Below are 14,484 nucleotides of genomic sequence, written 5' to 3'. Positions count from 1 at the left end.
ATTATAATTATTATAACTATGATGATTTTTTAGTTGGCAATGTTTTGGTGCCCCCTCAGGACTTGGTGCCCTATAGGCACAGCACGTAGTGCCCGTTATGTGACCCGCGCACTGGAATTAAATAAATTGACTTCAACTCTATGCTTCTACCTCTGCTTAACCTAACAATTAGACTGCCACCACGCTAGATGTCGCTGTGGCTATTCTGTCTTGATTAATCTCGCAACTATTTGCCTGCATGACACCATGAAATCCTGTCGTTTGTCTTGAGCTGTCATTGCTGTTTACACAGTTTTGTGTTTGCAACTGGCCGTGCCACAGTTTGGAGTGTTGTCGTTGCTAGCTGGTTAAAGCGCAGCTAGATTTCCAATTTTCTTGGATCGTAAAGGAATGGTTGTGTGTATGGCACGATTTGGTGAGTGACTTTAGATTCAGAAGAGAGTCAGCTTCTCAAGAGAAAATCGTTGACGGGTCTAGGGCAATCTTCGATACTAACGGACATGGCAGCAGCAACAGTGGTGGAGTCTGATCAGTCGTCAACCGAAAGCGGTGCCGCATTTACTGAACTAAACAGCACTGGCTGGAACGAATCTCAACTTCGAAAGTATCCTTTTCAAACAAAACCCATACCAAGACTCTCTCATACGGATCCAAGAGCCGAGCTGCTTATAAACAATGAGGTAATCACTTTACTGTGTTCACACTGACTGTTTGTGAAGCATGACCAACAGTACTCTCCATCCCTTATTGTGTTAACGCTCCGCAGCTCATGCAAGCCCGATTCAAACCAAACATGCTCTGCCAAATGTGACTCTTCGTGTTACAGCAAGCTAAATATAACTGTATGACTGATAATAGATATAGTGTGGATTTCAGATCATCAAGCTTAATTTGAGGTACAGTAGCCGTGATAACCTTCAAGAGCACAGAATTATGACAGCATAACTAAGTATTGTGGCAGAACTCCAACCCATGTGCATTATCCTAATCTGTAGATGCATTATTTGCAGACACTCCAAGATGACAAAATATTCAAGTGAAAAAGAGGTCTTGTGTTCCCATCATTCAATTTGGTGGACTATTGTTGACCCTCCCCTTTCATAAGCCTATCCAGATCCCAGATGCATCGTAAGATATATTAGTGTCCAACATACTTTCTACTGCTAAACTCAATCATAGGAACGTATAGCTAAACAGTGATGAGTCAATTATTGTGGAACGTTTGTGGAGAGCAAACGGGCTTATCTGTCTACGCAAAGCTCGCATTTTAGCCTGTTTGACAGAGGTTATAATATGCTATTAAACGCGCACTCAAGCTGTTTAAAGTAAACTTTTACTGTCAGTAAAAGTCCAAAAAACATAAGGTTCATAAGACAGCATGGATCAGCAATTTCATTTTATTAACCACGTTATGTGCCTTTTCGGATCATGCATTGCCTGTCGATCATTTGGCATCTGCAAGGTAATAAGGGACAACATCATTTACCTATTTGCTTAGTTATGTCATAAGTAATTGGCATATCACGAACGTGTTGGAATTTGCCATTATTAGGCTAATTATTATTGCAAGTTGCAATCCATTGTGTTCAATTATCAATCCAAGGCTGACTAGCTGTTTGAACTAGCCTGTGAAGACCGCAGATGGAAGTGTGTTTGTCATTTACTTGATTGCTGCATCAAACACTACTTTCCCTTTCGAGTTAAGGATGCACGCATGCGTTGTATCACTTGTTGCTTTTAAAGTGGGGGACTATGGGCCCCAGTAATACAAAGTATGCAACATTCATTAATTGACAGAGATCGAATTGACTGTGAACTTAGGCTGTGCTTGAAATTGAAGTCAAATGTGGCTGTTTTGTGTTTATCCTCAAACTGCAGTCAAGCCCTTGAGTGAAAAAGCAAGCTGCGCCGAGCAGAGCTCTGGTCGCCAAGCGCTACCCCAGCCTACGTTCCTTCAGTCACGTAGCACTTTCAAAAAAAAAAAAAAAAAAAGCATTTCCAACGCGACCATCAATCCCGCTGTCTGCCAGCGAACGAATTGTATTACTCGTGTACTACTCCTTCTAGAAAAGTTCCTGGTCAGAAACAGGTGTGCCTTTCTTTGCTACGTACAAAAAGATAAACGTTTTGTCAGCTGGCATAACAATGTCAACCAATTCCAAATATTTCATTTCTAGCTACCCAATACCACAACTTTATGGAAGATAATTGAAACACGTAAAACATAATATTGATTTGCTGTAGTTCGACAAGTTTCTCTTTTAGTTTTTCACATGCATGCATGTCATTTTCTGTTTTTAGGAGCCTGTGGTTTTAACGGACACAAATCTAGTGTATCCAGCTCTGAAATGGGACATAGGTTACCTTCAGGAGAACATTGGGAGCGGAGACTTCTCTGTTTACATTGCCGAAAACCATAAGTTCCTCTACTATGACGAGAAGAAAACGGTCAACTTTGAGAACTTTGTCCCCAAGTCTCGAAGGATGGAAATGAAATTCTCAGAATTTGTAAACAAAATGCGTGAAACACAAGAACTGGATGGAGAGGAGAGGTAAACTATATTGTTTTTGTTGAATATTGCTAGTACTATGATAATGCACAAGTGTATTTGTGGTATAACATTTGTTTAGGTATTTGCATTGGGAATGTGCTCACTGGGGAATTTTATGTTAGACTTTAGAAATTCTATAATGCACAATGCAGGAAAGGGCCAATGACTAAGCATTTATGCAGGAGTATATGGGAAACAGCTTCCTGATCTGACTTGGCTCATTCACACACACTCATATCACTTACTGACCTATGCCCACACTTATCCCGTTTCCTATCCATACAAATGTATTTAATAAAATAATATTCACACTGCAAAAGCACCAATGCACATCCATTTTTATAAGAAATGTACGGTAGGGTTGCTGGAGTTTTACATACTGGTATGGTGTGCCAGCATGAAGTACTTATTTAGGGTTGTGAGCCTTTAATCGTTTTTTCTGTGTCTATCAACATTGTGCCAGGGTGTACCTGCAGCAGACTTTGAATGACACAGTGGGAAGGAAGATTGTGGTGGATTTCCTGGGATTTAACTGGAACTGGATCAACAAACAACAAGCCAAGCGCAACTGGGGACAACTTACATCTAACTTACTGCTCATAGGCATGGAGGGTAAGTGGTTGTGGACATATAAATTATCTTGATTGTTTGTTTACCTTTTTTGTACCTACAGCATGACCCATTATATTTATAGACAAATCACCCCATAGCAATACTATTTATAATTATTACATTTAATCATTTAGCAGATCCTTTATCCAAATTGACATGCTGTACTAATAGGGAACAAGTGCTGGAGATGATCAAGGACCGTTCCCACCATTTTGGGGGTCTACACACTCTCATTGCAGGCAATGTGACCCCAGCTCACTACGATGAGCAACAGAACTTCTTTGCTCAGATTAAAGGGCACAAGAGGTGCATTCTGTTTCCCCCAAACCAGTTTGAGTGTCTCTACCCCTTCCCTGTACACCACCCCTGTGACAGACAGAGTCAGGTAAGTGTATCTTGTTAAATACCAATTCTGTTTTTATCGAATTCGATTATTTGTCAGTCATGTCATCTAGTTTCCATTTCTAATGACAACTTTGATTTTGTACTTTTTGTTGTTGCTATTTATTAGGTTGATTTTGAGAACCCAGACTATGAGAGGTTTCCTAATTTCAAAAACCTAGTGGGCTATGAGACTGTTGTGGGCCCAGGGGACGTGCTCTACATCCCTATGTATTGGTAAGAAGTGCTCTACTTATAGCATGTCTGTTCATTTAAGATGAAACCACATGTCATTCTGAGTTTCAAATAAAGCAGTAGATATCAGTTAATGGAGGCTTGCCACTTTTATGGTTTTTCCACTGCCAGGCCAGTTTATCCGTCCTATTCTCACATTAATGCCAGTGTACTGTTCCAACTGGGGCTGAGGTGTGAAACGTAATCCAGTAGACTGTGGTCCTAACATGAGCCACAGACCTCTGGGTTCCTGCCAGAGGCCAGCAGTCTGCCATATCCCAGTACAACCAACTGCATGGCGGGGCAGTTGGTGAGCTGAGCTAGAGTGTTCTTTTCCCCTCTGTGGAAGTCAGTGGACGGAGAAATAATATTGAGCAGCTGTGCCGAACTATGTCGAACAGCCCTTCCTTTCCCACTGGCCATCTGGACCAGCACCTCTAGTCTGCTGACCCTGACACTATTACTCTCATACTGATTTGCACCCATTTCCCCACAACTTTTTTACCTAACTGCCTTCTACTGTTATTAAGGGGTCCGATACAAGGCAGAGGTGTGATTTAATTATTACAATTACCTGGACATTTTTTTTAAACCCCTTCTGTATAAAATAAATAAATAAATAGGTTGATGGTAACCTTTTCTCCAATTTGTGTTTCAATGAAGACAACATCTGTGTCTCGACCCTTTCCCAATTTTCTTTCTCATTTCATTGAATCTCATCCCATTATATTCATGTATAAGAAAAAAATAAGAACAAAAGATTGAAACATTATTAAAGACACCTCTTAGCTACAATTATTTGATGCAAAGGTATGTACAATTCTAGGCCTATTGCAAAGCGAACAGCTCATCCAAACAATGTTACATCATGTAACTGCATGTCCTTGAGTCCTGAGCAAGACACCTGCCGACCCAAATTTTCATACAGCGTCTGGTTCTCGAGATAATTGCGATACAAAGAGAGATTCCTGGATTATTCTTAGATTTAGTCCCTTTGCTGTGGTATTCCAGATTGTGGTTATGTACATTCAGTTGCTTTACTTATCCGTGATGTGTCTATTGTTTTGAATTTTCCTCATTTCAGAACGGTATTAATTTTACACATATTTTACCATGTATCTATTTTTCTGTGTTATCAAGAATGGCAGTAAGAATGTCATTGTTTTATGTGTATATGACTGTAAACTTACTAAATAAAACTGCTGTCTTCTGTTATATTAGGTGGCATCACATTGAGTCCCTTTTGAGTGGCGGAGTGACTATCACTGTTAACTTCTGGTACAAGGTGAGAAATCGCTTTTTTCTCCCCTTCTTCATAAGAATAATTGTCCTGCCCTGTTCCATGAAGCAAGTTTACCAACCTGGTTAGTCTGACTCATTTCCAGTTGATTTGGTTCCACAAAGCATATTCAACATAGCACCAGTTCAGTTACAACAGCAACTTAAGGTGGGAAACTAACCTGGTCTGGGGCAGGTTAACTGTCAGATTAAACCATGTTTAAAAATGAATTGGTTAATGTATTGGTACTAGCCTATATTTACATCAATGTCAAAAAATCGTATCAAATAGGAACTTCTTTAAATAAGGACCTCAACCCGTGTGTAGTTTTTTGCCAATCATGGCGTGTCCTTTCATTGACGAGGTGGTGGATGCTGTCATACACAGGCTATTTTAAAGAGAACGTACTTCAGGGACAGGTCACGTGTCCATAAACATCGCTGTTTACCATATTGATGTGTTCCATGTTTGACCTCTCGGACTTCTTAAAAATAGCATGCACACTCATTTTGACAATTATTATAATGACTACTTGAACCTGTTAGTCTGATTGCGGAAACTGGAATTATCCTTTATGGAACCACTTTAGCCCTGATTTATGTTAGGTTGATTCAAGTCAAGTTTTGGATTTACTACCCTTATTTTCTTGGCAGGCTTTATGGAACAAGCCCCTGTTGGGTCTGATTGGCTTTTAAACTCATTCATTCTATTACACTAGGGTGCCCCAACACCCAAGAGGATAGAGTACCCTCTGAGAGCCCATCAGAAGGTGGCCATCATGAGGAACATAGAGAAGATGCTGGGAGAGGCTCTAGGAGACCCACACGAAGTAAGAGTGTGAAACCCTGTATTTAGGTCATCTATTGTGAATAGTGCACGTATGGAATCCCAGTGGCATGCTGGCCTCAGTCCAACCCAATTACAGGGAATATTTATGCCTTACCTGATTTAGTACAGTAAAAGGGTAATCTGTGTTACAAAGACCAGAGGACACTGAAGGAGAATTCTCAAAACACACCTGTAGGTTTGAAAAGTAGTTTATTTTTCTGATTGACGTTCTGAGTCTAATTTACTGAGAGAGGGAAAAAAAAACTTTCATTGGCAGGTCGGACCTTTGCTGAACATGATGATTAAGGGGCGATACGACCAGGACCAGAGATTCAGCTAGAACCTCCTCTTGGAAACAGTTACCAATCTGCTGCTGAAATTGTGTGTGAGAGTGCTTGTGTTGGTGAGTGTGTGTGTGGGTGTGTGTGCGTCTAGTATGAGTGGACACGAATGCACTTGCATGCAAACTTGGACTGTTGAGCTACCATTGCATGGCAGTACAAGGCTACCCTGAAAGACAGGGAAATCTTCCACTCTGCTTCGAATTGCCTGACACTTTTTTTTATTTTATTAATTGGAGTTTCAAGCTGCCAGAGGAAGAGACTGAACTAGTGGTCAATTTCCTCTCCGCATGCTGTCAATGATTGCCTGGTATTGAATACATGACTTACACTCTATAGGTATTTTATTGGGAGTAAAGTATCCTTGCATCGTGTGCTTGGGTGTGTTGGTATAGGGAACTTAACCACAATATATCTAGATATTTATAAGCCAGTAGTTCTTGCTCTGTCAACACCACTGCAAAATAGGAATACCCTGATATAACAGTGATTGTGGGACACTCTGCCTTAGCTACACTGTGATTTGAGAGCTAAATTACAGGATTGACTTTCTCAAGTTTTTTTTGCATACCTGTAAAGATTTTAACAAAGAATATTTTGGGGGGGTTGTTGTTATGGCTGATTTAATCACTGGGTGTCAGAAAGCAGTATTTTATTGCCAGATAAAATGTTAAAAAAATGCTGACCAGTTTTCAAAATTGGGCCAACATTTTCTTTAACAACACTGAAGGAACATGTGATAGTTCATGTGATATGTGATTTTAGTTTAATAATTTACAAATAGTTTTGTGATTGTATGTTGCTCATATCTTTGATTTCATGAATAAGCTACATTTGTTTGTTATTTGATAATCAATGTTACTTGAAATGGAAACCACCAGTCAGGGCATGAAAGGACATATGCAAACATTTCAATCATAACTGCTCAGTCTATTTTGGACAGAAAAAATAACCCTCATATAAAAGCCATTTTGCTAGATTTTCCCATCTTGCAAATCTAGCAAAATGTGACTGAATTGTTCATTTGTATCTTTTTTAAATGCATTGCAATGCTGTACCCACTTGTGTAATTTACCCTGTGGGTGACTCCTAGTGGCTTTAGCCAGACAGCTTTGTTCCATAACTGCCACTAGCTGTGGTGGAAAATTAGATTTGGGATGTAACTTCACTGGTAGAATGCCTCAACTGAGGTATAATAAAGTACCAACAGCTTAAATACATAATGACCCATCTTTGTCCAGGTCACTCTTGCATGTTTGGTTTACAGTTATTGTATAGTGTAAATTCAAAGCATTACCGATTCAGTTATTGAAGATTTGGCTGACATTTTGCTTTGAAATATGATTTTTTGTTTGTTTGTTCAATCAAAATGGTTGACTGCTAATTTGTATCCCAGTTAAGGAATGCATTTATGCAAAAAGTCCCATTGCTATTGTTTGGACAGGTGTCAAAGTGATTAGGATCATGGTTTTTATTGTGCCATTGTGAAGTATTTTCTTTAAGCAGGGCAAACAGACAGCTGGCAGTAACTCAGAGAGATTCAAATGACATGTTGCGCTATACTTGCCAAACAGACTGTGTCCTAATGATTAAAAAGCTGATTGATTGATAACTATCAAAAGCAGTAGATAAACAATATTTAAAGGTATTCAAACACTTTTTAATTACTTTGCCAATATGGGGAGCATATTTGTCACCAAAACAGGAATATGTGTGTTAAATTAATTCATGTCATTCTGAATAATGATCATGATAGTTTAGCAGACCTAGTGTAAGCTTATCCAATTTATCATTGACAAATGTCGGAGACCTATTTAATAGGGACGCATGTTTTTGGTTCAAGATTTAATTTAATTTGTCTTTTGAAAACAAATTACATTGGATTTACAGTATATAAGGAAATTATTTTAAGCCATGTGTATTATTTGATTAAATATGGGGATTTGTTTCATTTTCAGGTGACTGAAAATGAATCCAATGTAATTTGGTTGGCATGTGCATAGCACATTTAGTTCCATCAAAGAATATGGAAGTGTGTTGGTTATACAACAAAATTGTTCAAGTATCTGTTCTTCAGTTCACTGAACCTAAGTTGAATTGTGGTTTCTGTATGTGCGTTCCTCCCTTCACCTGTACTGTACCACGTGCCTAGGTCTGTTATGGAATTGCACTAGAAGTAGGCAGAATTATTTTCTAAGATTAATTTAAATTAAGGCTTTAAATGTGACTATTTGACATGGTTTGTGAAGATATTGGTATTATGTCATTAGTATCCTTTTGTCAGAAATGTAAAACTATACTTTTCTTCTGTTCCTGCACTTGTTTTGTCTGCTGAATTTTGCACTGGTTTGAATGACTGGTTAATGTATGTTGTTGTGCAAGTAGCTTTGAAATAAAACTTTACTGAAATCAAGGATGTCATAAGTGGTCCAGATTAGACACAACGGGAGATTTCCTACTACAGAATATGAATTTCAAATATAGTAATGTTAGATTTATTTTTTATTTTTTACAAAATCAAGACAAAATATAGCTGCAAGCAGCAATGAGGTGGCCAATCAGTAAAATGACCCAAAAAACATATTGGACATCCTCAAAACAGGGTTCTGAGTGCATGCAGCAAGTTTGGTGTGAATCCATCATAGATTTGCTGAGATACGACCCAATTTCCTGTTTGCTGGCTTTACGGCTCATTTTGATTGGCTGTACCGGGCAAACGGTTTCTAAAATCAACCTCTGCATTTTTGCTTCCTGCGGCCACGCCCAGTGATCACATGACACCAAATTGGTTGGACATCCTATGAATTTCCTACTTGTGGATAATAAAGTTTACCTTGACCTTGACATCCTCAGAAGAGGATTCAGAGTTACCAAGTTTGGTGTTGATTTCTCAAAGAGTTGCTGAGATATGACCCAACTTCCTGTTTGGTTGCTTTGTTTGCCGATTTTGATTGGCTGTACCAGACAAACGTTTTTGAAAATCAAATATCTTTCGATAACTTCAGTGAGGGTTGGTCTGAAGATGATGTGTGCCAAATGTGGGGAAGATTGGACAACAATTGAAGGAGTAGAGAAAAAAAGTGTTTTCTTAAAATTCAAAATGGCGGAAAGTTTACATTGAAATTGACGTCATGAAGTGTGTTGAACTTGGTCATACGACTCAAAAGTTACGTGTGTTAACAGAAGTCCAACTTTGACCAGTTAGTGGCGCTAAAGGGCTCCAATGGGAGACATGTAACTTAATATAAATAAAGAGGGGCCTGTCCTTAATGTGTGCCAAATTTCACAACTTTTTACCATACGGTTCGAGGGGCTGTCATAGACTCCAATGGCGGAAGATGTGTAATAATAATAAGAAAAGGTAGAAACACTTAGGTGGCTCCGCAGCTTAACTGCTTGGCCACCAATTATTATTTGTAATAAGCAGTGATATAGGTTACTTTCAGTTTAATTTAAGAGATTTAAACTTCCAGTTTAATCTTAAAAATATTGGATGTGGATATTTGGATGTGGTTGATATGCTCATTACTTCTGTTTGTACCTTCTGTATTTTTCACGTCTGGGAGACCTGGATCAGGAAACCTACAAAGAACATGTATGTGGAAGGTTTATTTAAAAAGTGTGTAGCAACCACATATAACAACAAAGGCTTATTTTAAAACAAGGCCATGGTCTGGTAAAATTGAAAAAGCTGTATAAACCATGAAAATCCAATGGTGTGGTTCACTCACATACTGTAATACTGGACCATACCATCAAAAGTACAGAAAACAAAATCAAAGTATTTTTAACAGCAACATCAGGGTGTCATTCTCCTAAAAAGCACAATTCTAAGATATTTTACTTCATATACAACACAAAATAGCATATCTGGTACATAAATATCTCAATTTACCACTGATATCATAGCAATTGAAAATAGCACAATCAACAAATTCTCAAGCAAAGTAGAAATGGGAGTCATGATACAAACAAGTGGTAAATGCAAAATGAACATAAATGAGATACACGAGTTATACCGTGAGAGAATTAGGCTGTAATCTTTTTTAGTAAAATGGATCCTATAAGCACCTAGAGATATCCCCTTCAGAACATTCAAAAACATCCTTTTAAATCTAGACATCTATATATAAAAAATAAAAACATGCAATTTTATACTTAAAACCTTTAAAAAGTAAAGGTTTAGCCATGGCATAATCTCTATTGTGACAAAACAAAGTGCCTTTGTTGGTTGACACCTTCAATCGAGAACAGCACAAGCAACTTTCACTTTAATTTGCACTTGTTTCAAGTTGGTAACTCCAACTAAAAGCTTTCAAATAGTTGACTGAGCTGCAATGTTTGCCAAGTCAATGATCCCAATTCAAAATCAGAACATCAAGATCAAGAAGTCACTTTATATAATTCAGTACAGTGACAGTAATGCAGGAAATGTATTTAAATCTCTGCAAGACTCAAGGTGTATTGCATAATGAATGAGTTCTTCTGATAACGGTAGTCAAATTAACTTAATCAATATATCAAGAAGTAAACACATAAACAAGACAGTTACTGCAACATCAGGCCAGCTGAGATGGCAAAAGAAAAAAACTGTAAAAGTAGTATTGGCAACACATTGTTATAAACTTGTCAGCCATCCACCAACCATTTGAAATAAATGTATAAATGGTTGGTAAAAATGTATCAACGGTAAATAGGTATGTTTGATCTTTAAAAGACACTGGCAAAGCAGCCACACCCTGGATGGGCCCACAAGCTCTGGGGGTCCATGCGTCTATCGTCTCAAAACATTTCTGATGACCTTTATTTTACCAGTTCTTTATAAATGTACGGTGCTTCAAGTTTCAGTCAAGGACAATTTTATGCCAACACATCAACCTATGGTGAAAATGAAAAATAAAGATTGCAAAAATGTCTAGGCAGAACTAGATGGTTACACAAATCTGAAATAAGACAATAAGACTCATAATACCAACACAGAAGTATTCCTTTACCAGGGAAATGTAGACAATACTTTGAAAAATACATAAAATGCCGTGCCTTGGAAACCAGTCATCAATGGAATCTGTATTTACGAGCAGGCTTGATGCTGACATAAGTCTTCTTCATCTCCTCGGAATCCTCCTTCTTCACAAGGTGGTAACGCTCTCCTTTGGTGGTCACCACCTGGTTGCTGTGGTAACGCACAAGCTTTTTGGGGGCCTAGATCAAAACATAAAAATACAGTCTTTGTAGGAATCTTTTTCAAGGGGTCAGACATCTGGGATGTTGCCAAAACATTGGAGCCAGAACCTACCTCTTTGGGTACAACTGGCCTGTGAGTTTTCTTATCATCCTCTCTGTCCACCAGCATGTATCTGAAGAGACATTCCAATCATTTATATATAAATACTACTATACTATATAGTATCACCTAACTTGGAGACATGATTTGTAATTTTAAAAATCTTCAAACTGAGACCTACTTCTCCAGGATGCTCTCCTTCATTTTCTGGTCTCCTTGTCGAGACACAATCTTCCCATGGTGTACCTAAAGGAAACAATTAAACCTGGTTGATAGAAAGTCAACAGTACAATATATCACCAAGACCAAGCATCAAGTTCAAGTGAAACGGTTGATGTTTTAATATCATTGATAGAAATGGACAGACTGACATTGAGAGGGGAGGGGCTAAACTGGACATCTCCCTCGATGATGAGGCGCACAGCTTCCTCCATATCTCCCTTTGCGATGGACAGGGCACTCCTGGCATCTGATAGGCTGCACTTGGGGAACATTTCTAGGAGGTGCTGCTCCTGAGCCTCAAATTCAGGGATGGTTATCTGCATGTAGTGGGACAGTAAAAGCACCAGTATAACACCCACAAGCAATCTAAATTTGAATTGACAATCTGGGTAGGTTTGGTTTTGCTGAGCAGTGTAACTACCAAAGTGTTACTACCTTTGCGGTGGCACCCTCTATCTGTGTCATCTGATGATTTGTTTCTCTTGGCGGTGGAACAGTAGAGATGGGGCTGAGCTTTAAAGGTAAATCTTCAAAACCAGCCGTAGGTGCACTCTTTTCTGCATCCAAGAAATGCTCAATTATTACATTATGACACAATTACATTATTTAGTTTTAGAGGATCAAGTATGGATACACTGATGACCTTGAAAGCAGATGACTAAAGGCAAAATTATAATGTTACCTGAACTTCGGGCTGTGGCTAATTTTGAGGCCAGGCTGAACATCATCTCACAGACTTTGACACTGTAAAACAGGTGAATATTGTTTTGTTTCAAGGTGAAAAGGACAGATAGGCATTGACATGGGGAAGTCATGAAAGCCACATCATGAAACAGCTAAATCATGACCTGACAGGAAAATCTAGGCAATAGAATTGGTACACATTATGTTTGTTACTTTGGTGTGATTAAAGACTGAAAGGATCTTTTAATGCTTAGACATGCAGACACAACACATTAACTAGATGTTCAGAGACACATTTGTTTAGAATTACCTGTCAATTTCAGCAAAGCCAGGGATATAGGCCTCTAGCATCTCAGCAAACACCTCCACGTCAAAGTTCTCTTCCACACTCTCCTGAGAACCCAGATCCTCCAAAACTCCAGTAATGTAGGACAAAAGTACATCATCCAAGGTGCTAAACAGGAAACAAGGCACATCAATATAGTCAAGACATATGCTGTACCTGGACAACATTCGTTTAAGCTAAATCCTGTCAGTTGGTCTCACGGAAGAGCCTGAAACATGATTGTTTGATGTGGGATAGCTGGGTACAGAAAAATATAAAAGTAAAATATAATAGTAGAAAACGTATTTAACTATAGTCTGTTACAGCAAATAGCCTGCCACTACATTGTGAAACATCAACTAAGTCTTACCTGAGGTCTGCACCAGGAATGTATGTCTGTATGAACTCATGCAATGCATCGTGGATTATCTTGTGAAGGTCCATAATGACTTTCACCACACTACAATAGAATAAAACACAAACATTATACAAAAAGACTCTGGGTTGCCTTGGCTTTCAATGCCAGACCTAATGAGCTAACGTTGGGCCTATGTAAAAAACAACGGGTTTTATGTTTTTAGAGGCAGCAGTAATCGGCCATCACTAACGTTACCAAATCCTCAATGGTATCGGGATGAACTAAATTATGAGTGACAGCAGATGGCCCAACAGTAGGCATTCTAGAATAATCAAAACAGCTGTGTTCTGTTCTGAGATCTTTGATGGCAAGTTATTGCCTTTACAAATACACACGAAGATTGAAACAACGTTAGCCGGGTATTTTACTAATAAAATACCTTTTACTTATCAGCAATCCTATTTGAAAACATTAGGGACAGAGATGAGGCGATTCCGATCATATGACGTTTTAATTGCAGAGTTTGCCAGCTAGCCAGTCAGCTAGCTAACTAGCAAGCTGGTTAGCAATGTTGTTCATGTTGAAACATACTTACGTTCAATTGAAAGTAACCTAATAAGTCAAAAGCAGATATGGACGGAAATTGTAATCGTTTCCTCTCACTGGTGCATCAGGAATGCAGGATAAATTAATTCAGAGGAAATAGACGAAATAACTAGCAATAGCTAGCAACTAGCAAAAAGCAGCCCGCTGTCACTATTGTTCAAAACATATGACGTCATATCCCCCCAAATGTAAATACAAGCACGTGCGTGCAAAAAAGTGCGTGCATACTAGCTAGCTAACCATTACTGGGGCTACAATCACATTTTCATCGACCTAATTATTTCCAGATTGGATTAATATTACTAACAATAATTTCCCTACACAGACTTAAATTTGATGACATGTCAAAGTGAGAAAAGCAACACGAGGAGCCCAACACCGCAACTCTTCTGAGAACACCTGGGAGAAACGTACGTTGTACTGAAGTGTGAGCTGTTTCAAAAATGGTTGCAGTTGCACTACTACAAAATGAACGCTAGATGGTAGCATTCAAACACCGTGTGGTTTCACATCCTCCAGGGATTTGTAATTATTTTAGTGGGATAGATGCTCACGGGACAATAAAAACAGAACTTGAGGTTATCAGAGCACATCTCTAACAGTTTAGTAAGTATTATGTTGAATTCATGTTACTTATAATTGATTATTTAGCAAAACATTTGGGGTATACCTCACCGTTGGCCGATTGTTATTTTGCTATTAAGTACAGATTCAAATAAATAATGTAGTTAATTAACTCTATAAATGTAAAGACTCATTTGCAAATGCACGTGACACA

General features: G+C 38.5%; 2 protein-coding genes across 2 annotated transcripts; one reads left to right on the top strand and one right to left on the bottom strand.

Annotated features, from left to right (window-relative positions):
* Window positions 1–253: 253 nt before the first annotated feature.
* On the top strand, window positions 254–8,636 carry hif1an (hypoxia inducible factor 1 subunit alpha inhibitor). The gene is made up of 8 exons (XM_047029722.1): window positions 254–680; window positions 2,302–2,552; window positions 3,016–3,164; window positions 3,404–3,549; window positions 3,676–3,782; window positions 5,001–5,064; window positions 5,777–5,887; window positions 6,164–8,636. Exons 1-8 carry the CDS (start codon window positions 501–503, stop codon window positions 6,224–6,226), a joined length of 1,071 nt encoding a protein of 356 aa, XP_046885678.1. The 5' UTR covers window positions 254–500; the 3' UTR covers window positions 6,227–8,636.
* A 1,182-nt stretch (window positions 8,637–9,818) lies between these two features.
* Window positions 9,819–14,082, bottom strand: cuedc2 (CUE domain containing 2). The gene is made up of 9 exons (XM_047029186.1): window positions 13,696–14,082; window positions 13,113–13,202; window positions 12,728–12,871; window positions 12,416–12,477; window positions 12,169–12,290; window positions 11,883–12,050; window positions 11,693–11,757; window positions 11,524–11,584; window positions 9,819–11,429 (listed from the first exon to the last, which is right to left on the bottom strand). Exons 2-9 carry the CDS (start codon window positions 13,184–13,186, stop codon window positions 11,283–11,285), a joined length of 843 nt encoding a protein of 280 aa, XP_046885142.1. The 5' UTR covers window positions 13,187–13,202; window positions 13,696–14,082; the 3' UTR covers window positions 9,819–11,282.
* Window positions 14,083–14,484: the final 402 nt, after the last annotated feature.

Source organism: Hypomesus transpacificus, chromosome 11 (genome assembly GCF_021917145.1).
Source record: "Hypomesus transpacificus isolate Combined female chromosome 11, fHypTra1, whole genome shotgun sequence".
Taxonomy (NCBI): domain Eukaryota; kingdom Metazoa; phylum Chordata; class Actinopteri; order Osmeriformes; family Osmeridae; genus Hypomesus; species Hypomesus transpacificus.
Note: the sequence above shows the minus strand (reverse complement) of the source record. Positions and strands in the feature narration are given on the sequence as shown.